Source organism: Bombus bifarius, unplaced genomic scaffold (assembly GCF_011952205.1).
Source record: "Bombus bifarius isolate JDL3187 unplaced genomic scaffold, Bbif_JDL3187 scf7180000008161, whole genome shotgun sequence".
NCBI lineage: Eukaryota > Metazoa > Arthropoda > Insecta > Hymenoptera > Apidae > Bombus > Bombus bifarius.
In genome coordinates this window covers 803,277-826,155 of record NW_022884483.1, presented here as the reverse complement: position 1 = coordinate 826,155, position 22,879 = coordinate 803,277, and the positions used below count along the sequence as shown (strand labels likewise).

Genomic DNA, 22,879 nt, shown 5'->3' with positions numbered 1-22,879 from the left:
ATTCACGAGAGGAATAAAATATATATGTACAAAGTAAAGTAATTAAAACAAATGTTTATTTATTTTATAAAAAAGTAATATTGTTATATTTCAGAGAATCGTTTATGTACGAACGCATTTTTCGCGTTTCGTTCTACGATCGAATTTACACTTTTGGTACGGACCGCATTTTACTCCGCCACAATAAACGTCGTCTGAAAAATAAATTTTCTTATGGATATTAGAAGATATAAATCTTAAAAAATTATGTAAACTCTTTTACCATTCGATGATCCTTTATATCCATTGCCGGTACTAACGGGACTCGCTGAAACACATGACTCACTTCCGCATTTATTTGGACAGCATTTCTCATTAAAAGAGCATTGAAAATCCGAAACACATTTAGGAGTGCATTTTGAAACACTGTTTCTTAATGGACAATGTCCTTCTTTATCTAAAAAATGATTAAATTGTAAATGATGAATTTTTCTTTTGCGTAAAGATAATTTTAATGCGCCATTTTTGAAAATAGAAACTCATTTCGATTAATTCTAATATTAAACAAATTATACGACATCAAGATTGTCAAATAGATCAATAAATACTCGTTAGGTAAGCTATATTGAAATACTCGCGTGGTAATATAGTAATAATGTAGTATTATCTTTATATTTTATGATTGACAAAAGACAGAATATGTGATCATAGATGAGATATAGGATGAACCAAAATATCTTACAGAATTTGTAGGAAATCATTTTTTATGAACAGTCATATTGATTTTTCTCAGTCGTTATATCGACGATTATATCTGAACGTATCTGTATATATTTCTCATAGTAAAACATTTATTGGCAATAAGCATAATCAAGATATACGTGAGAGATATAAAATATGACAAATTATTAGTTAATACTCAATTAAAGTGTCAATATGTCGATATTAATTATAGATAATAGAATTATATTTACAACATTATCGCATTCGTTCGAAATAAATTAATAATTCAATAGCAAGAAAAGTTCTATTAGTTTTATATGAAATGTCAGTAAATAATATATCTACATAGAGGTGATCAATTAACTTACGAGACAGCTGAGCGTCTGCCACAGCAATTAATAAGCACACAGCCAGTACCATAATTACTCCTTTCTCTATAATGATATACACTTGATTATTTAAAAGTTCGAAAAATAAAATAATGTATTAATGCACAAGATGTCTCAATATAAACAAAAACGGAAACGACAAAGTTATCTCTTCGATGAAATTGTCTCTTTAACTCACATTAACTTTTTGTTAACTTGAAACACCTTATGTAAAAGTCTTAATTTTCATAAACACACATACTATGCATTGTTCTTTGTCGAAGATCCTCTTCCACAATTTTAAAATCACCAGATCTATTCAACTGCAAGATGAACAACGTCTAATTGGTGCGTGATAAGAGTTCAGATTCTTAAATCTTTCTCTGTCATTTTCTTTCCTTATCTATCTACATAACAATCTTTATGTCATTATCTCATTCGTTTCCACCTCTACTCTGCGGTCAGCGAAAGGAACATGTCGTGAAACGGCGGTACGTAGGGAACCAGCTGATTCAACTTCTTGATATTTCCCGACATCATTGCAGTTTATGAACGCATTTATGACTATTATTGATATGTTTTTACGTTTGTGACTCAACTATTCGACGAATAATGTAGTTGGGTATTTCAATTGAATACGTGAATTTACGTAAAACTAATACAGACTTCAGGTTCGTAGATCATTCTTTCATTGATACAAATTACGTATTTTTATGTATTTTATTACAAGCCATTTTAGATGTATTAAGCGACAACAATAAACGCGTTTACATTGTATCTATTTGAATATTTTTTATTTTTAAATCAATACTGGAAAATTTCACGATTTGTGATTAAAATAATATATTCAAAATAATTCGATTTTTTGAATAAAGCATTTGAACTTTCTTTTGATTTTAAATTAATATTGACAAAATTTTTGAACTTTTTATAATATATATGTAAGAGAAATTTTTATACAGTAAGTAGGATTTTCTGAATTTTTCTGAAATGGCCCCAGAGAAGATGTCATCTTTTTTCTGTTTCTTATCTAATTTTTCTAGCAGTTTATGTTTTTTTTTATATTTCTTTTTATTTATTTTCTAACAATAAAATAGTTTGATACGGTCTTATATTAACGATTATTTCCTAGGATTTTAGGAAACGAACCTCCATTTAGTCCGTCTTGCTAATGATCTTCTCTACTTGGATTTCGTGAATGTATTCTTCAAGGATCTATGCAAATTCAGGTCAATAGGCTAATAAGGTGACGCGTCATTTACATACAGCCGCTTACCAATGAATTTGTTTCTGAGAAATCATTTAAGAAATTAGAAGGTTCATCATAGAACATTTTATTTCAATTACAAACGCGCATATATGTATAACAAGCATTGTTATCTATTATTTAAGATATCGATCAATTTGTAAATCTAGAAATTTAAAAATTAGATGGTTTAAAAAGGGGTATAAAAAGAGTACCATAAAGTCTGATATATATTAATTACTACATCTAGTTAAGAGCAAGATTTTTAATTCACAATTATCACAAATTTTGTAACAATTACAAGATATGGCACAAGGATATATTTAGTTACAGAAGATTAAATAAAAAGAGAATCATATTTTCCTGTTAATATTTTATGGCGATCTGCAATTATTTTAATTACTTATTGAAATAATAACGTAGATAATTATTTGGATCTCTGGAATTGATGTAAGGATTCCTGGGATTATTATAAAAGTCTTCCGATTCGTCTGCAAATTCAGCCACCTCAACATCTGGTTTTTGACATGCCAATGCTCCACACCTATTTTTGCAACATTTCATTGTTCCTCTACAATCATTGTCAACACTGCAGGTTGGTGAGCACACCCATCTTCCTTTTGGTTTCGCTGGACACGAACCTGGTTTCTCTAAATATACAGATTAAGTCAAATTCTATAATTGAAATCAAAGTTAGGCATTTTTAAAAGGTTTTCAGTTATTAAGAATTTGAATAACTTTATACCGTTTCTGCCAATTAATTAACATAAAATTTAGTTATCAACTTTGTTATTAATTGCTTTACAGTGTCACTTTACCGGTAGGAACTGTTTGCCTCATGGTAACAGGTTTTGTGCAAACAGAGCCTCCACAATTGGTTGGACAACATTTGCCAATTCCTAAGCACTGTGAGTCAGAGAAACAAGATTGACTACAAATCTGCACTGGCAAAGGTGGTGGACAGGAACCTGGTTTCTCAGCGAAAGGTTCGTACCTGAAGACATTATTTCAATTGCGCGAGGAAGATTCATTAGCAGACTGAGAGTATTTATTTAAATTCATGTTTTTTTTTTAAGAACATAACTAAAACAGTAGGATTTAATGAGAGATTTGATTCACCACAAACTTATTAGATATTATAAAGAGTTACTATACTTTGAATATTTTATGTCTACTCTTATATATTTTCTCGTCTTTAAATTTCCATAAATGCATAAAAATCCGTAATCTGTTCATCATAAACAATCAATTAATTAATTAAACAAGATAGAAACAAACCTGGATTGAGCAAGCGTTGTGGCCAAAGACAACGTAGACACCAAGACCATCGTAAGCAATTTCATTTTTCAATTAGTTTTACTCACTTAGCTTACTCGAAACTAAAAACGAAAAACGCATGTGTTTGTAAAAACTTCGATTATTTTGATAAAAATTTTGTTCGTGAAATTTTCGTTTCAAGAATATCTATTTTAAATATTTATTTTTTCTAACAGGAGTTCCACTATTTCACAAATTCGGTAAACACAACTATTATTTTTTGTTAATAATTATCGTATTTCATAAATTGTATAAAAAATGGCACAGATATACCGAATTACTTTGTGTTAATGCTTTCAAAACTGAAATATGATCGATTATGGCACCGTTGACTCTCAGTCGTGGGTTGACAAACGAAGAAACAGGTGATCGAGACTTTTGCTGAAGAGAGAAGAATTTCTCTCCTATATAAGATCGATCCCCACTCAATGATAAACGCAACGAGCACGTTGCAACTCCTTAATGGAAATCGGGGATCGTTGGACCTACCTCGGATGTCGAACCGCAACGGTAATTAGCGTGGCAAATTAACGAGAAATCTAAATCGAGCGGAAGGAAGATAGTGGTTTCTGCGAGCCCCAGGGTTGACGAAATGAATGGGCTGTAGTTTAGATCATTTCCGGATCGTTGATCTGGGGGCGGCATAGTCTTTTCTTTATTTTTATTTTAATAATAATTAAAAATTTAAATTTATGGATCAGAGATTTATAGATATTAGTAATATAAATTTACAGGTTCTTCCTTATATTTTTTCTTTATTTCATTCGCACGAGAGATGAACCAAATTTTTTGGTTTGCCAATCCATGAAAGCTATCATTACAAGAAACTAACGTCAATACAGTAGTATAATATATATATAAATATTGCGATGAAAATTTTTTAATTTGTTAATTAGATTTCGAAGAATATCTACATAAGTGAATATGAATTTCTTTGATGGGATATTTGAATAAATATTAATTTCTATTAGTAGCATTGGATGATTACCGATTTCGTGTATTCTGATATATTTTAACATAGAATTTGTAGAATTTAGATTTACTGTAAATATTGAAAAAGGTAAGAAGTCAGATGAGATAAGAAGATAAGAAGATTGATTGAGCAGAATTTGTAGCAAAAGATGATTGAATTACAACTTTCTATTCATAGATATCTCTTTAAACAAATATAAAAAGATCTGCGTTGCATTTATTTCATGTATTTTTTATTTCAAGTGCTTTTTTTTAATCAAAGAGTAAAAATACCTTTATGTCCAAAGATAATCGTCCTTCGTGAAAGAAAGGACACGTTGTTCGACTCGCCGTCAATAATTGAATAGGTACTTTTCGAGAATTTTAGATCGCTTGGATATTCCTGGCCGTGATGTTGATACCATGACAGGTCGTTTGATACTGTCGATGAATATTCAATCGCATGTTTTATTCAAAAAAAACACATTTGTCTGTATGTACATGAGCGTGACATCATTTGTACTTCAACGATATTTTGCTTGCAACATTTAAAGTATCTACATATTTTGTAACAGTGTGTTAGGTTCTGGCATCTTTTAAAAAATAATTCTTAATATGAATATTTGTCCATTTTTATTCATATTAACAATTTCATCGATATTTTGTTATTAAGTTCAATAACATTTATAGAATATTATCTAAGAAGTTTGATGATGCGTAAGAGAAGCGAAACTTTGCAAACTTTGTGTTAACAAATATGGTTTTTACCTCCGATTAACGACAGATTTGGCAAGAATATTTACTCATGCTTTTTCCCCCCTTACTATTAAATCTACATACACGGACACGCTAAATTACATAATGCATATTTAACGTGCAATTTCTGAGAATAACGCGGCTTCCTAGAAACGTTCCTCACAGCAGATGCACCTGATAAAAATTATGACTTTCTGACAATGCATAAATTATACTCGATATTATCAATACTCCATATTTCACTATGTTTATGGTATGCTACGTAATTCATTCATGATCAATTCATAATCAATTGATTATCATTGAAGTAACACGAAGATCCGATTGAAATAATTTTGCAATTTCTATTATCTTTAGTTTTATTGGTATAAACATAAATATAAAAAAGACATAGTAGTATCTCTACTGGTAGACATAAAAAAGAATGGTTTTGTGAAATATTCTACACTATGATATTACAATCAAAACGATAAATGCATCCTTGGTACTTGAAACGCATTTCGTCGTCATTCTTATAAAGACGTAAGACAAAAGGAATTTCGACACCTGTACAAAGTATTGTTTACGCTAGAGAATGATTACAACGTATGGTGCATGAATTGTATGATTAATAACATAATGATTACGCGACGCCATGTATTCTTAACGCAGTCTTTGGCGTCATCGACATTTTTTTTTTAAACAATCGTTGTATAAATTGTTCTAACTTAATTCTAAGGACTGACTATATAGAAAACTGGTTACAATAATAATAGAATATAGAGCAGAGGACAGTATGTACAGATTGCGATTTTGGCTTCCCGCCAAAAGATGAAAATTTGATTTGGCGCTCGCTAGCATTGTATTCGTTCTTGGACCGAGATCCGAGCATCGGTTAATTAACATAATATACAACTTAGTGGCGTAATCAGAAAGCCTCGAATGCTTGTTGATCAATAATATTCTAAATTTCCTAAAAAAAACGTAGTAAAATAATTGTCTCAACGATTCGGGTTCTGAAACTTAAACTTAAAATCTTTGAAGATCCCAAATTTATTGATCTTAATGATTTGAGATCTCCAAATTCGTTCCTAATCTAATAAAATTTATGGAAATATCGAAACGATTAAAATATTTTATAATATACTTAAGACACTTTAAAAATATCTTCGATACTATGAACAATAGCATATTTCGCTTATCGATAACAGTAACAAGTTAATAATTAATTATACATTGGTTTTATTTTCGTAACGCATTCGAGGCAGTTTTAGACTAATAACGACCAATAAACGCACTTAATTGCAGTACAATACCATAAACAAAAACTACAGATTAAGTCGCGCTTCACTGAGTATTAGAATAAAGAGAAAGAAAGATAAAAGAACGAAGGTAATGTACATAGAAGATATGAGCCATAGCGACTATCTTGAACCGAACAATTTACAGTTAAATACGCTATTAATACTAAGGATTACGAAGAACACTGACGTCGAGTACTTGAAATCATACTCGAGTATTTCTTCAATGAAAAACGATCGCCGAGAGCACTATTTTTGAACGACCCGCCCATTAAAGTCTCCGGTCGGAGGAACGACTTCTTTTCAAGTACTTCTATTCATGGTAATCTTTCTTATTTTACTTCTTCGTGGTAACTGTAACAGAAAATAGAAACAAAATTTTGATGAATCGATTGTAGGAGCGAAATGATTTGCACACACATATATAGCGTTAAAAGTAGCAAATGATGATGAAAGTTCATTAAAGTGTCTTAAGTAATCGACAACCTTCGTGATTCCCCGCTAAGTAAAAGGGAATGGCCAGTGACTAAACTGGTAAGGAATTCGTGGAGCAGATTTCAATGAAATTAAAATTTCATTTGGTCATTTGGTTATAGATGTAATTTAAGCTCCTTAAATAGTTCTTTCTCAACTATTTCTGAGTATATGATGGACGGATAAACCTTGAGTTAGAATAATTGAGATATTTGATATATTTATGACACGGTTCGCTGAAATTTACAAGTAGAGAATTCATGGAAGAGGGATTGAGTAAATACTAAGAAATACTGTGACTATATTTAGTCACGTATATTCTTTTATCTTGAAATAGCTTGTTATGACGAGATATGATTCTCATTCATCTAAGGGAAGTTATGTCATTAAACTGCTACTAAATTAAACTAAAATACTATGTAAGTAGTACATTTGAAAATGCTTGAAACAGAAAGTATTTGATACCAGAAAAAAATGCACAGAAATACATGCAAAGGAAATAGGGAAGCATGTATAAGCATGAGTTGTTATCCAACCTAATACGTACCAATTGTATTCATAATATAATAATAGAATAACTTAAATAAAAAGAGATAAAAGTAACTTTACCTCTTGGTGGAACAGGAGGAGCAGGCACTTTTTTCGTGGCACCAGTTTTCTGATCCTGAGGAACGTCGACGTTCATATATTCCGGCAGTTTACCAGTATCCGGTACATCCACGCCTTCTAAACTATTCGCCAGATTCGTGTCCACATATTCCTCGTTATTTTTACCTTGAACTTCAGTCAAAACATTGTCTTGACCTTGTACGTCATCAGTGACCTTATTTTCCCCCGCCTGACCGGGAGTCTCGGCCTTGGTTGAATTCTTCGAGATTTCAGATACATGATTTAAGTCAAGTGAGTGTCTCTGCTCAGTTTGCTGACCTTGTGTAGTGTCCTGAGACGAGGTGACGCACGTTGGTGTCACGTTCACGTAATTTGTTGGAATGCACATGCCAGCAGGCGGTACTGGCGCTGGGTTCAACGTAGACGGGTCAATGTTTGCGTAACTGTTGCCAGTATGTCTGGAGGACTCTGGTTCTGAAGCGTCATTAGTGACTGGCGATGAATTTTGAATCAAGTCCAGGTACTTAGGGTGATCACACGGGGAGCTTGGAGTTTTTGGTTCCTTCAGAGGAGCCTCTGTCTTGAAAGCTGTTGATCATTATTGAAAAGTGTTATTTAGAATCTTTTATTTGGAATAAAATTTAAATTACAAATCTATGATTAATCAGAATACAATTGATCGTTTCGGAATTATCTAAAATCGAAACTGCTTCTAGCGTATATCTTTAAGTATTGTAGTATGTATTAATCGAAATTATTTATTTTCTCTTAAAATTTTACTATTTGATTACTAACAGTGAATGGGTAATCCCGATGGTGGAAAAGCGATGTAGTATTCGGTATCCTCGCCTCGTAATTGTGGCTGTGATGGTCTCAAGTCTAAATCGTTTCCAGTCGAGGAACGAGGAGATGGGGAATACCTAAGCGCCGGGGAATACCTTCCTGCGAATGGCTTTGGAGCTGGTGGTATTTCGTACGACATCACACCCGCTTTATCCTCTCTGGCATTTTGTAACTGAAATAATTTTTCATTCAGAAATTTCAAGTTCTACAATCAAATAAAAATATTTGTAGCTGTAGGAAGGTTTTCAAAGTTCTTTATCGAGATATCGATTATATATTTTTCTAAATACTAACTCGTCGATCTTCAGTATCAGAATGAGTTCCACTGTCACCTAAACTGGTCCCACTGCATCCGCTGGCAGTGCTCATTCTACCAGACGAAGACGAGCCTAAGAAAATAGAAATTAATTAGAATATTTTCTCTCCAAAGAACAAACTTTACTATCGAAATATGTACTTGAAACACTGCGGAGACTTAGACTGCTAACTGGCCTACGGTCGGTTAGAGCACCATTAACATTCTCCACTTTACTGGTCGAAGAAGAATCGTCACTTCCGGTCGTAGAGTCCTTCGTATCTACAATTTAAAAGTAAAAATAAATTAGAACCTTATGAAACAGAGGATTATCTATAATATATGTATTTTGCTCTAACGAACCTTTCTTTCCTTTGGAGAAGAACTTTCTGATTCTGTCAAAAGGTGTAGGAGCCTTCATTTCCTCTTTCATTCTTTTCTGTATTCTTTCATACTCTTCCCTCATCGCAGTGAGTTGCCTCTGTTTGTCTTTGAAGCTCTGTTGAACATCGTTGCGATTCCTCCAGTTCTCGACCAATCTTTCCACTTCGGTTATCGTGAACACGTTGTTCTTGAAGTCGTTTATGATTTCCAGTAATTCGTCCTGAGGCCCAGACGGTTCCCTCGACTTTGTGCTGCTGGAATTGGAGGTGGTTCTGCCATAAGAGAAGGAGGATTGACTATTTTCTTCTCGAGCAGGTATGGGATGAGAATCTGAACGACTCTGGGTGGGCGTCGCTGTTCGAGATGGCTGCTGGCTCACTGCGTTTGACGTTGGTGTTTTTGGTCCTTGAAGAATTAAATTTGGAAACATCAATTTTTCGACAGTGCTTGGAAATGTTTCAGGTTGGAATATTTCAAAAATTATTTGTACATTATAAGGTTTCAAAATTTAAAAATTTAAGTACTCAAATATTTCAATATTCAACTTGACAAATTTAAATATACAAATTCAATAGTTCAAATTTAAATATCCTACGTTTATCTCTTTATAGAGTTACCTACCAGCTGGATGCATTTTCATATAACCTTGAAGAGGGAGTTCAAAGCCGTTCGAGGAGGTCATCACAGGCGTTGGTGTTGATGGACTGGCGATGACGGGAGTCGGTGCTGGTACGATTGAATAATTTGCCTCAATGGGGTTACTGGTGGTCGGGCTAGGGGTTACTGATAATTGACCTGGCAAGATCAAGGACGTTATTGGTCTTGCGGCCGGTGGCACCGAATAGGCTTCGCTCAAGGGTCGTGGACGACAATAATCCTCCTTGTCGTTATTGGTGTCGCTTGATGTGTTAGTTGTCGATGGGTCCGCGCCTGAAAAATGTTTCAATCTTAATATTGGGCCATCTTGGTACCATTTCATAATCATTTAGAATTCTTATTTATGTTTAAATATTTGGGTATATCGCAATTGTTTATCTGTATAATTATATATTTGTGACCATAGATTCAAATATAAGTGCGTACAAATTTCAAAAGATATAAAATACAGATTTTAATAAAAGAGGGTCTACTCACTTGCCGCTTGGTCTGTAGTGGTCTCGCTGATCACTTTCAAATAGCTGTACATGTTGGTGAACTCGTTCATTTGCTGCGGCACCGTGCGCGAGAATTCAAGGGGAAGCCCGAAACATGCAATTCAAAAGTAAGATACCAGTTAATTCACCGAAACATACCAAAATATCAGTAAAAAATTCTATAAATCAAGCCTACTATCATTCTTCGTTAACAATATCTCAAAATTCTATGAATATTAAAGTTTCTAATTGTAATTAGAATCCGGACGAAACTAGTTAGAGTCGTCAAACTAATTCCAATTGACCATAACTGATTTTCATGGAATATAATTAATTAATTATTTAACGAGTCGTAATTAACTCTAACCGATTCCGACTAAATCCAACTGATGTTAATTAATTTTAACTGATTTTAACTGATCACGTTTTCAATTGGAAGTCTACGGACAGCTAGACGCAGAGTTTAGAGAAAAATAGAAGGTGGATCGTCCAAGCGACAATTTGCAATTAGGTATAGAGAAATATCACGAAAGTACCGGTTCCATTGGACTAACTGTGATGTCGCTTTAAAGGCGATGTTTTTGTACCATGTAGCCACGAAGCTGATGCGCCAATCTCGTATGTCCTGCCTGCTCTGCAAGATCCGCAGGGGTCAGTTCCGACACGTTCCTCAGGTCGCATGCTATATCACCGCCTGGACACTCCAACAGTTGCCAAGCTAATCTCTCCAGGCCGAAACGTGCGGCAAAGTGTAACAACGTCGGATTCTCTTCGGGGCCTAGAACAATTAAGAGTTCACTTTACTTCTTAATCTATCATATCTGTATAAAAATTCAGAACTTGACTTAAAAACTATGAAATGAAATTTTAATCTAAATGTGAATGTTTAAATTCAAATTCCGGATCGTAGGATATCTCCTAACAATAAGATTCATAAGTTCTTACCAACCAGCCTTTCTATTAGTCCAGCAAGCGAAACAAACAATATTTAATATTTTCAACAGATACATTTGTCAATGATTAAACTATTTCAAATCAACAAATACTCACTTGAGTGAACTTTTTGGGTAGACACTACCCCACTGGGCGTAGACAGGAGATTGAAGTGCGGTGGAACGTTTCGTTGAAACGCGTGGACCATCCAGTTGTCCAATTTTTCGCGATCACCAGGATTAAAGCCGAAGGTCTACGAATGAAATTCAATTTTTACCAGATTTGAATCTATTTGGATAATCATAAGAATTTCGAATTTAATCTATCAAACTATTATTCGCATTTACCTGGCACATAAATTCTAGGGGATTGTCATGGGCTCTGAGGATTTGATCGAGTTCCCTGAGCCTGCTCTCGCATTTTACTTGCCTCACACCAAGCGGACAACCATTCTTCGCTATACGAACACCGACCAACATCGATACCTCTAAACATCTGTCGGGAATGGAGAATTGCAGGGCATAGGGATTTCTTCGTTTAACGTGGGCGATGTCAATCGCTTCGCCGCAGCGATCCACGATCACTGATACATTGTCCTCAGGTCGTAATGGGTCGTTTAACAACGCGATTATCCTGTTATGACCCTGAAAGTATTTATTTTCTTTTTATATTAAATTTATATTTTTTTCTTCTTCTTGGAAACACACTTAAACCCAGGAACTTCCATAATCAAGCTTGTTTAAATATATATGTATATCTGTAGCGATTACATGTATACAAGATACAGGATTGAAAGTATCATACAAGCAATAGAAGTATTTTTGTTCTTTAAGTTGATAAAATTTTATTTGAAGTTAATGAAATCGTTCGCTGCCATTTAGCTTTTTGCTTTAATTCAACGAAATTGTCTGCAGTGATTTACCTACCAGCTTCACTTTTTTCGGATGAACCGAAAAGGCGGTTTTGTCGCTCCTCAACGCAGGAGGCGGCATTGTGCCAAGAATTCCAACCGCGGCACCCAGAAGTTCACCAACGAATGTTTCGTCCTGGTCTTTTACGAAGAATTTTCTCCACTGATTGTATGAGACCAGAATCGACTTGTGGACGTCGCTGATGTGACTATCGTGGACACCCAACATCATCGCTAGTACTTTGTCGGCGATTAACTGTCTGGAGAGATTCGTCGCGTGTTCTGGCCGAGTTTGCACTCGTTCCAACAATATTGGACACACGACGACGATCTGCAAGCGAGCCGATCGAATCCTCTCCTCGGTGCCAGGTTGCATCGATTCTTCGATTGTTACGTGACGAACTCTGTAATTTCCGATTTGATGGAGAAATAGTTAAAGAGATGTGATTAAAAAATTATCAACGATGATGGAAACATAGTTAGAAATTATGAAGTATGAAATTATGTTAGAAATTATATAGAATGGTTATACTTTGCAACGATATAATAGAAATCCATTTATTCGAATGTGAATTCTTATTGTATGCACGAAAAATCATAATGAAGAAATTCTGTATGATACGAATCGTTTGTCAATAAATTCATGAAACGAAGATCTGCTTACTTAAAAGGCGGCCGGCCTTGTTGCCTGCTGATCTGCTCGAAACAGGCAGTGAGGTAATTGACCCACAGACTCGAAATTTCGCTGTCCTTGCTCGACACGAACAGTACATCATCTTCGGGATGTGAATCGATCTTCGACAGTCCGGTCGCTGAACGAGATCCTGCAAGAATTTATTTTAATTCCTCAAACTTCGTCGTACGTTCGTCTATTCATTTTAATATTGTAAAGACAAAGCAGGTTACCAATTTATAAAAACTAAATTCGAGTAGAATAATTATAGAGAAAAGAGAAAGAAAAAAATGGTAAAATAACAGCGTAAAATAAATCGATAACTCCTGCTATTTACACCTGGTCTTAATTAACGATCAGGTTAATTTGTACAAGCCATTAGCGGGAAGGCACACCTTGCTTTAGTTTTCTCCCCCGGCGGAGTCGCGTTCAATTTCGCTTAATGCGGCTCGCGACACGCGACGTTAATGAAATAATACCCTTCTAATGCGTTTGTTCCGCATTATTCGAGAAAACGACATCACGGAGATGTCTGATTAACACGGGCGAACGCCGTCACGCGAAAATCTTGATGAATCATCAGTGATGATCATCGTGATAAAATAATAATATACTTTACTCCGCTTAATTTCGTATAACTCGTTAATGATATGAGTAGAGATAGTATCTTTCAATTTCATTGAATCTTTTCCACGTCAGTGCTTGATTTGACAAGAACGTAAAAATTATTATTAATCTCGTGACCCACTCACAAGATATCAATCACAAGCTGATCAATTTCGTTTTCCGAAAATTTGTGAATTACAAAGTATGTGATTGATACTTGAATTGGTAACCTTGAAATATGTCGTGGAACAGTGAACGCGCGAAACTGAGGCTCATGGCTTATCTAAACGTTTCACAGCAGTCGGCAGAAAGAGCAGCTCGTGAGTTTATCGAGCGTACAATGGTATAATTAATGGGGTCGTCCATTTTCCATAACCACGATCGTTTCTTGTACAACGGGGCTTTTGTGCCGGTTGATATCGATATCTGACAGAAACCGACTGGAAACGCACCAGGGCTTATGATCCCTGCATCCCAAAATAACTAGAAAGAGTTCACTTTCGTTCTCTTTCTTCTTCTTTCTCTTTCTTTTTCTTCTTTTCCATCCCTTTCGATTATAACACCCTGTCTATTATCGATTGTCGTTCGACAGGTTTCATAAAATAATTGAACTAAGCTCATAAATGGTAAAAGATGGGACACTGTATGATGTAGGTAAGATGGTACGTATAAGGTACATTTACTAACTAACGTAATTTAGTTAGTTTTTAAATAAAGTAAAAATAATGTAAATAGTAAATTAGTCTCCTAAATAAAACAAAAGTTTTTTTTATGAATGTCAAAATTCCGAGAAACATGGAAGTTTTATTTCATTTGTGAATGAAGAATTTTGATGACTTAAAAACATATTTATTCAAGTCTTTACATATATCAGGCACAAAGAATAATACAACTTTCTCCTTCTCTATTTTCCTTTCAATAGAAAAATTATTTTCCCTTTCCTTCTGTATAGAAAAATAGCAGAACTTTATTCGTGTCTACTGTGCAGTCTGAAGAGAGAAAAAAAAGATTTGAACCTATAATAATTATTTTTTATAAATTTTGTATATCCTTTAAATTGAGGAAAAATAACGAAGTTAACAAAATAGTTTCGCTAATAGCCTTTAATTGTACAACTGTATTCAACAGCAAAGTTATCATAGTGCGAAACAAATAAATATAAGAGGAAAAACTGAGGAGAATTATTTTCAAAGCACATAGTTGTATAATGAGTAAGGATTTAAAGATGCATCGGAATCGAAACGATGATGGAGTTATGGGAGAATGGAAAGCTTCATAGCCTTGCTGGGGTACGAAGACTCTGAAAATAACCGGGCACGGGGTAAACTTTCATTTTCTCCCCTATTCCTCTGTACGCGCACAGTTTTCCGTGAAAACCGCGGACAAATAAACGCACTGTTAAGAATAGAAGAACACCATAGCCGGTGCAAAGGGTTCGTTTCCGTGTTCGTAACACGTGGTTTCCATCCTGAACACATAATGTGATGCGAACGTCAACCTTTTCATCGAGTCGAACTGGCCTAAACTTTGCTCTCTCGTTAAAAGAAAAAAGGCTTAGGTAAAAATAATATTCCTAACTTCTTGTCTCTATCTTCTCATATTCTTGAGAATTCTTTTCAGTTATCATAGATGGATTATTCATATTACTGTTAACATTTATTATTATTTCATTAATACTCGATTATTATTGTTAATTTTTTAAATGAACATATTAAAATAGCAGAAATTTCTCTCAATTACTAAACGAGTACTCTGTTTCGAATATGTTATATAATAATGGAAACGTAAAAGAAAAAATATATTTTCGTGGCAAGAATATTCCTTTTCAATTATAAACGTATTAGAGGGGATTGATGATTGAAAGATCTTCCTTCCCGTACTTGGCTTCTCTAGTCGCCATGTTGGCGGTTCTTGCGTTTGCTACGTGACGCGCGTGGCTTCCGTTTTCGGCGTATCCGGTCTTCCACCGAATTAATAGTCGCAAACGATTAAAGTCGCGAGCCGTTATGTGCGCTCTTCGTAACACGATCCTGGCCTGCACGACAGGAAGCATTATAACGGATGTTTTCGAAAAATATAATTCCGCTATTGCACTCTCGAATCGACGTCGATCGGCTTTCTACTCCTTTTATTCTCCTTCGCGAATTAAAAAATTGTTGAATTCTGTCGAAATTTTTCTTTCTATGCACTTTTTACTCGATTACGTTGCTGTTTACTTTTACAGCTTTGCAAATTCTTTATAAGGACGCGTAAGAAGTAGAACTTGATGAGTTATCAATATCACAATTATTGCAACTGTGCAACGATATCGTGGTACTCGAGTGAACATCAGGCAGAAAGAAACTTCCCTTGCAGCGCACCCTTTAATGCATTTCTTAATATACTTTCGTCCAAACAGACTGGCTATTCGCGTACCTTGAGATCTTTAATTTACCACATCTACCTACATTTAATATTTACTGCAGTCTCTGCAACTACTCTCCGTTCCTGCTGAATCCTATTTCTCGGATTTAAGGCAAAAATATTCGATGTATCTCCTCCGAGCATACTCTTACTTTTTAATTTACTATCTATTGTACAATGTGTGCAACAAATACGAACGAATTATTTGTCAAAAATTGTGCGATAATGTTAATTTAGAAAAACTATTATGATCCCTTCAAAAACTATTATATCCATTGAAGATACGAAAGATCCGTGTTTATACTTCAAGTGTACGTAATTTTTCACGCAATAAGAGACAAACGGAAATATTTGAAGCTTCCACGAAAGAGTAAAAAGAAAGCATAATGTATAAATCATTTTGACAAAAACCAGGACTCTGAGTTATCTCCTAAGTCACGAAACTTTTTGCTGCGAGATGCGAAATAGGAGAAATAAGTCGAAAGACACGGGCGTACATAAATTACGAGCAAAACGAGACACTTACGCGTGATGTTGGACAAATCCAAGAAAGTCGGCCGGTTTCGTCGCCGGGACCGTGGCGTTTCGCACGTGTTCGCCATATTTTTCTGCGGGACAAACTTCTCGGCCATTTCCTTCATTCGGTTTCTTTCTCGCGCGTGCCGTTTCACCCTCCAAATATTCACCAACACGAATTATTCGCGTATTTACCACCGATTCGTGTTTTCTTTCATCGTCGATGATGAAATGGAAAGGGAGAAAGAAATAAAATGAACTGTTCTCGAGAAGAATTTCACTCAAAGGACACGGAGGATCGGATTGAACGAACACCTTCGATTTATCGTCGACGACTGACCGGTTCGAAAGGATCGATTCGATACGTGGAATGACCATCGTCGAATTCGAATCGTTTCCCCCACCAATGATCGACGTTCGCGTCATTGTTTTCACGTACGGACTCAGAAATTAGACGATGCCTATAATTATGATGGACGAACGTGGAATATTAAGTATACGAGTGTCTTCGTTTGTTTTGGATCTGAACGGTTGCCAAGGGATGGAGACAAAGTTCTGTCACATCTGGGGATGTGGCTTTTTCTCCTTGCTCTCTTTTCTCTTCTTTATTCGTATATAAATGTACTTCTTTTTTTTAGGAACACTGTAAAAGAAAGAGGAATTCGAGAAGAATTTTTACGCTAATTTTGTTACAAATATATCGGAAAACCGAGGCTGTATTCGCAAATTGGAAGTTGTTTCGATATGTAATTCGGTGATTAGAATATTGAAAGAAAGAATTATCGTTCATCGAAAGATAAACGAAATCTTTGACGCGTCTAGCGTGTAACAATTTAAGAAATTCAGAAATGCGTACATTCGTTTGAAAATCTTTTAATAGCTTACAAGAGCGAATTACAATTAAAATTGGAATATAAAATTTCGAATAATGTAACAGAATTATACACTAAAATAATATATGTATGTAAATATTAGTGGCAATAAAAGTATAAATATTAATATTACATAAATATTAATAGGATATTTGAAATGAAATTTATCGTTGATAGTTTAATCGAAAAATCCGTTGAAGCTCGTCACATAGCACGATAGATGGTAGGAATAAGCGATCGTGTAAAGAAGAAAAGGCTAGAACGTCGCAAAGATGGTGGCTGGCATTTGTATTCGGCGCGGCGCACGGGTCCCTGCATACGATTAGCATATACTGCATATCCTGCGCATCGGGTGCATCAGGACGACAACACGCTTTCGAATGCACGTAATTGTCTCCGTCGGGGAATTCTCGAAGGACGCTTTATAAATAATTTCTACGAATTCTCAGATTTCATCCCCCGTTCGCTCGTCGTTTGTCCTTCGTCAACACACCTATCTACGTCCCTGATAACTAAAAAACAATTCTGCGGTTTTCGCTGGATAAAACGAGGAATACGCGTGTCCTGTTTACGAGCGATTCCTTTTCAGAATTATATCTATATAGGGTGTTCCGAAACACGCGGACCTAATAATATGAGAGTAATTTTAGGACACGAAAGAGGAAGAAAATTATTTGATTCGTCCCTTGAAAATGGAAATAAATTATTATTCATAAATATTGTTCGATGTTATTAACTATATCAAACATGATCTCCTTTCTTAGCCGTTTTCGCCTCGTAGTAATTTTTAAATATTAAACTGTACTATTTTACTCAACTATTTAGAATCGTTGTTAGAAATCGTGAGTTGTATTTGAGTTACTTATTATTTGATTTTAGTTTTTCGATATACAAACTAATAAACTGACCGCAGAAAGACGATCAATCGATCGCCTCGATAGCTAAATTAAATATTTTGGATTTTTAGTACAGTACTCAATTAAAGTTTACGGTCCGTCTGATGAAAACTGGTATATTTGTATTTAATTCGTCGAGTAATGCTAGAAAGTATAATAGACTTTATATAAGAAAATATATTTTCTACTGTAAAACGAAGATTAACCTAGACCTTTCTGAACACCCTATATACGCTCTTTCGATTAACGATGAGATCGATTAGCGATCGAGACAGTCTATACATTTTTTATTGGCGTCGCACTGGCGCGTCAATAGCGTCAGAACGGTTCATTAGAATTTTTAATTCAGCTATTGTTGCGCATGATGATTTTGGACGCTTTTAAACGCACCCTTATAACGATATATGGAACACTGGAGCACATTTGTAAACAATACAATGGATCGGTTATGGTCGAGGAATTTTCCTTCAACAAAATTTCGTATTGTTAATATACCTCTATATATAATAATCTAAAATTAGACAATTAATAATTAAATACAAAGAAAATAATATTACCAAAGTACTCCATGCTTCGTTTCGCATAATGATTCTCTTCTTTGATCTTCATTTTCCCGATGTAATATCTCTTTCACAATTATTAATCGTCGAGTCTATGAATTTTCAACACGAACACATCGTACCAATCATTTTACACCCCATATAAACACGTCGCCTTCGGATTTGCACGAATTTTGTACGTCACCGTGAAGAGTTTGCTCGACACGTTCCATTCGATGCGGAATACCAATGATTTTTGGTACGGGGAAAAGTAATAAATCGAAGGAGAAAAAGGGAGAACGAAGATGTCGATGGAACGGACGAAAAATGGTAATAGAAGAAAAAACAACGTCCTCCTGCAGCGCGGCGCGCCTCGTCACTGAACATCATCTCGAGGGTTGATTCGGGAGATGCGTTCGGGGAACTCCGTGGATCGCGCGCATGCGTGACCAGCTGCGCTTAGATCTGCGCAGACGCCACGTTCAAATATTTTGGGAATCCACGTGGTTGCCTCGCGTGAGAACCGCGGCACGCGACGCGAAACTTTAACGTTCTCATCAATTTTAGAATTACAAAGCAGAAGTAATTTCAAACGTGTAATACAATTTACATTTTGCGCTAGAGTGAAATTAATTATTCCGTATTACGGAGTTAAACGAGCACGATACACGTCGTGATAAGAAACTAGAATAATGATCAGTTTCCTAACCTATCTTTTAACCATGTTCTTACACGAGATTACATATTTGGTATTAAGTACGATATTTTTGTTTGTTCTTCATTTTAAAAGCGATTATTATCGTGCAATTAAATTAAAGTTACGAAGAACGAGTCGTTATATGAGTAGAAAGATCGGCGCTTCGTTTCGAAAATAAGATCTGATAGCGATCGCGCTTTGTCTACTCGGGCTGGCTTAATTAGTCATTAATTGAGTTAATTAAGAAAGAACCGCGCGGGTATTCCAGGATCGCTTTACAAGACGACTCGTCTTCGAATGAAACTCGCGTACTCTTTAGCCTGCAATTGGTGCGCTCTTTTCGCGGACTTCGCAATCTCTTGAGATAAGGAAAGACGCGCAAGCTCACACATCCTAAATAAATAGTCTGTGACTCTAAACAGGAACATGGTAATCGCGATGCAAACATCCTTCCCAATTATTGCTAAATTTTTTTATGCATATTCATTTTGTATGATACACGTTAAATGCAGAATTATGAAAATCAAGAAGATACTAGGAAAATTTTTTGATACAAAAGCAAGTAGAAATACTCGCCTACATATACAAATGATGGTCTTCTTGTCTAATTAATGCCCATTCATTAGTACCAATTTATTATATTCTTCATGAAGTATGTATATAGTTCTATTATCGTTAGCATAAATCGACTAGACTGAGTACAGTATTTTATAATAAGTACTTGTATTATACTACAACGATTTTTACTTTTTGTTAGTATGGTACAAAAAATACTAAATTCATGAAAACTCTTTTACCACTGAATCATACTACTTTTAACGATATCGCCCAAGTGCCCATTTTTTTCTCTTTCCTCTCCCTTTAATTTCCTTCTTTTTCCACAAATTAAGTTCTCCACGGAGCACTTGACACCGAGATACAAAGAGTGCTCACATGTGGAGAGTTGAACCACGCTTGCCGGCGATTTTCTCGACGAAAAAACTTAAACAGGACGTCCATTCACGGCGAAATCGAAATTCCAGCGAGTCGCGTTTAGGCGGCTCCCTTTTACACGCTCCTATTTCCGTTGCCGCTGCAAACCGTCTGCTAGGAGGTTGCACGACGTGCTACTACGTTTTTTCTTCGCGCGAAGGCGTCTCGTACGCGATGCTTGTTCTCCACTGACGCAATAGCCAACCGTCTTACGTATAATTTTAACGAGAATTGTTGAAATAGTTTAACTAGAAATTTTTTGCAAGAATAAAAGATTTAAAAAAAGCTAGAGAATTGGATTAAAAATCTTTGTATAAATTTGAAAATAAAGCTTACTCTATTTGATAACATTATATACATGTTAACAAAAAAAGACGAATGAAAATTTGTATAAAAGCAATGTATTTGAATTTTGTGCTATTTATTTCTTATGAGAAACAGTTCCAACATCTTTATGAAAATTTAGAAAGAGAATTTATTCTATTTGGAAATACAAAGTCCGACAAGGAGAAGTAGTAAAAGCGGATAGATTTGTTTCAAAGAAACATCTACAAAGGAAGATGCAATAAAATCATCATAAAGGCAAGGGTTTCGTTTTAGAAGGATTCCGGCAGGTTTTTAAAGGACACCAATTACAGTATATCGCTTCCGTTGGATAGCGTTTCCTCCCATAGAAAACGAACGAAGAGGTCGTCTGATGTGTGCCCGTGGAATAACAAGGAACGGGAAAATAATTGCTTCCAGGTATTACTTGGCGGCGGAAACGACGAAGACTACTCCATTAAAACACGATTTATCTCTATCAACTACGTATGCGTGGTTTTAAACATCAGAAAATAAAATCTAAATATTAAATGTATAACAAAACATAACATAATCATTTCTCCAAACAAATTTTTTATTCAAGAAAAAAAAATCCTATCGTCAAGAAGCAATTTCTACAAATGAATCTCTCTCAGAGATAGAAAGTTACTCCTTTTTCTATTCATGTAAGAAACTTCATTACATTCATTCAACGTAAGAAACAAGAAAAATCCCCCCAAATATTTCTTCGACTACAAATTTTTAATCGAAGAAAAAAAGATACCCCAATTTCTCTAATCTAATCTATTTATCGTCAACTACTTAGTACAACAAGAAGTTAGTCCCTCGAAGGGAAAGGGAGAGAAAGAGAGGGAGAGAGAGAGTCTTTCTCAGAGTCGGTATGTCAGCTCTTTTTTCCCTCGTTCAACGCAAGGAACATCTAGGACAAGCCTCTACTTGTTACCTTGAACTTAGATAAGCGCCCCTTGGGCTCGATTATAATTTGACGAGCGTTTAACGTGCGTTGAACAACGGCGGCTGTCCGACGAATATTTTATTTGACAGTCTAAACGCGATAGTAATTCGTTTACGGTCGATGCTCGACCCTCGCGTAACCCCCTAACTGAGAAATTGGGCCTCTCCAATTAAGGAAACGGTCGGGGAGAGAAAGAGAGTATGTGCGGCGTGCGGCCGCCGTCCGAGTGACCGAGCTGAGAATACGAGTCTTAAGGTCTCGGAGCACGGCGTCGCGGCGTCTTATTGCGCGTGTCGCGCATAACAAGTTGTGTACCACGTTACTAGTATGTCAAGACTATGTTAGGCTTCAATGTTGAGGTACGCAGGATTAATGGTTTGGATTGAGATTGATAGCAAAGTTGGTGGAAAGCATTCGATGTTTATGGGAACGATAATTTGTTTGTTGAGCTGGTAACCGGGAATTTAATGTTACATCGAGTATCGTATTAAACGGGTGGTATTTTGAAGAAGCATAGAGAAGATTTTCGTCCCTTATTTCTATTGGGTTGGAGAAGTTTCGAGCGAAAGGAATAGAAAGAATGTAACGCGAAGGTAAGATAATGCAGCGAGAGAGTGAAGAAGCATGTAAGACTTGAAAAATCTCAGCATGTTTTGAAAACTGAATTACTTTCTATCGCAGTATTTTCTTTACACCCTTGCTTACTGTATGAAAAGAAGAAAATTCAAAACACCGACGATTCATTTTGGATTTTTATTTCAACCTAATCCACCTCTTAATCTTTAGCTAACCGCCAATTAGCTGACGGGAACTCGTATTTTAGCGTGGTCATTATCGTCATTCAGAAACGCGCATTAAAAAACATGCAGTGCTCTATATCACCGGTCTCATGCAACAACACAACTATGGTATATCGCGATGGATACGAAATTAGCGACTTCTCCTCTCTTTCTTTCTCCCACTTTTCCTCGATAATTAATCGCTTACCGCAAACGGTTCATTAATCGTTCGTTTCGCGTAACGCAGCGAGACGAGACGGGCGCGAAACGTTGTGGAACGTGAAAATTTATCTGCCATTATATACTTCTAGGCGAGAATTTCCACGAAATCAGAGGCAAACTGGCGACGCTTTATCAGTCTCTGTCTCGGACGAATTCGTAAACATCATCGTTCTTCTCTTCGTTTCGCGCAATTGAATTGTTATTAGAGAAAATTGTACAAGTTA

At 35.5% G+C, this 22,879-nt stretch overlaps 3 protein-coding genes and 3 long non-coding RNA genes across 8 annotated transcripts in view; 3 read left to right on the top strand and 3 right to left on the bottom strand.

Annotated features, from left to right (window-relative positions):
- Positions 1-39: 39 nt before the first annotated feature.
- LOC117208729 (waprin-Thr1-like) lies at positions 40-1,481 on the bottom strand. The gene is made up of 4 exons (XM_033450026.1): positions 1,333-1,481; positions 1,071-1,136; positions 263-436; positions 40-194 (listed from the first exon to the last, which is right to left on the bottom strand). Exons 1-4 carry the CDS (start codon positions 1,337-1,339, stop codon positions 103-105), a joined length of 339 nt encoding a protein of 112 aa, XP_033305917.1. The 5' UTR covers positions 1,340-1,481; the 3' UTR covers positions 40-102.
- A 46-nt stretch (positions 1,482-1,527) lies between these two features.
- Positions 1,528-9,954, top strand: LOC117208730. The gene is made up of 4 exons (XR_004487761.1): positions 1,528-1,741; positions 3,124-3,302; positions 9,437-9,687; positions 9,837-9,954. It is a non-coding gene; the product is annotated as an uncharacterized LOC117208730 (long non-coding RNA).
- On the bottom strand, positions 2,564-5,044 carry LOC117208728 (waprin-Phi1-like). Of its 2 annotated transcripts, none has more exons than XM_033450024.1 (4): positions 4,879-5,044; positions 3,595-3,695; positions 3,135-3,310; positions 2,564-2,966 (listed from the first exon to the last, which is right to left on the bottom strand). In XM_033450024.1, exons 2-4 carry the CDS (start codon positions 3,657-3,659, stop codon positions 2,716-2,718), a joined length of 492 nt encoding a protein of 163 aa, XP_033305915.1. In that variant the 5' UTR covers positions 3,660-3,695; positions 4,879-5,044; the 3' UTR covers positions 2,564-2,715. The 2 variants fall into 2 exon arrangements, with proteins under 2 accessions (XP_033305915.1, XP_033305916.1); XM_033450025.1 differs by lacking the exon at positions 4,879-5,044 and adding an exon at positions 3,915-4,095.
- Positions 6,559-22,879, bottom strand: part of LOC117208727 (phosphoinositide 3-kinase adapter protein 1) — a 33,907-nt gene continuing 17,586 nt past the window's right edge. Inside the window, exons 5-18 of one of the 2 annotated variants that reach the window (XM_033450022.1) lie at positions 12,866-13,025; positions 12,218-12,605; positions 11,639-11,935; positions 11,409-11,544; positions 11,304-11,315; positions 10,946-11,136; positions 10,360-10,432; positions 9,847-10,155; positions 9,205-9,630; positions 9,004-9,123; positions 8,841-8,935; positions 8,499-8,718; positions 7,704-8,291; positions 6,559-6,974 (exon numbers count right to left, since the gene is read on the bottom strand). In XM_033450022.1, the coding sequence (XP_033305913.1) occupies positions 6,958-6,974; positions 7,704-8,291; positions 8,499-8,718; positions 8,841-8,935; positions 9,004-9,123; positions 9,205-9,630; positions 9,847-10,155; positions 10,360-10,432; positions 10,946-11,136; positions 11,304-11,315; positions 11,409-11,544; positions 11,639-11,935; positions 12,218-12,605; positions 12,866-13,025 (3,032 nt within the window). In that variant the 3' untranslated portion in view covers positions 6,559-6,957. The remainder of the gene's footprint in view (positions 6,975-7,703; positions 8,292-8,498; positions 8,719-8,840; positions 8,936-9,003; positions 9,124-9,204; positions 9,631-9,846; positions 10,156-10,359; positions 10,433-10,945; positions 11,137-11,303; positions 11,316-11,408; positions 11,545-11,638; positions 11,936-12,217; positions 12,606-12,865; positions 13,026-22,879) is intronic. The other variant, XM_033450023.1, reaches the window with a different exon arrangement.
- On the top strand, positions 6,970-7,874 carry LOC117208731. Its single transcript, XR_004487762.1, has 2 exons — positions 6,970-7,154; positions 7,217-7,874. It is a non-coding gene; the product is annotated as an uncharacterized LOC117208731 (long non-coding RNA).
- Positions 10,481-11,235, top strand: LOC117208732. Its single transcript, XR_004487763.1, has 2 exons — positions 10,481-10,869; positions 10,953-11,235. It is a non-coding gene; the product is annotated as an uncharacterized LOC117208732 (long non-coding RNA).

Excerpts from the sequence above, each read along its gene's own strand:
- LOC117208729 (XM_033450026.1), bottom strand. Across the intron at positions 437-1,070 it reads GGCAGACGCTCAGCTGTCTC|ATAAAGAAGGACATTGTCCA; the intron begins GTAAGTTAATTG and ends ATCATTTTTTAG. Across the intron at positions 195-262 it reads ATATAAAGGATCATCGAATG|ACGACGTTTATTGTGGCGGA; the intron begins GTAAAAGAGTTT and ends TTTATTTTTCAG.
- LOC117208728 (XM_033450024.1), bottom strand. The coding sequence starts at position 3,659 with ATGAAATTGCTTACGATGGTCTTGGTGTCTACGTTGTCTTTGGCCACA. Across the intron at positions 3,311-3,594 it reads ACAACGCTTGCTCAATCCAG|GTACGAACCTTTCGCTGAGA; the intron begins GTTTGTTTCTAT and ends TAATGTCTTCAG. Across the intron at positions 2,967-3,134 it reads GAGGCAAACAGTTCCTACCG|AGAAACCAGGTTCGTGTCCA; the intron begins GTAAAGTGACAC and ends CTGTATATTTAG.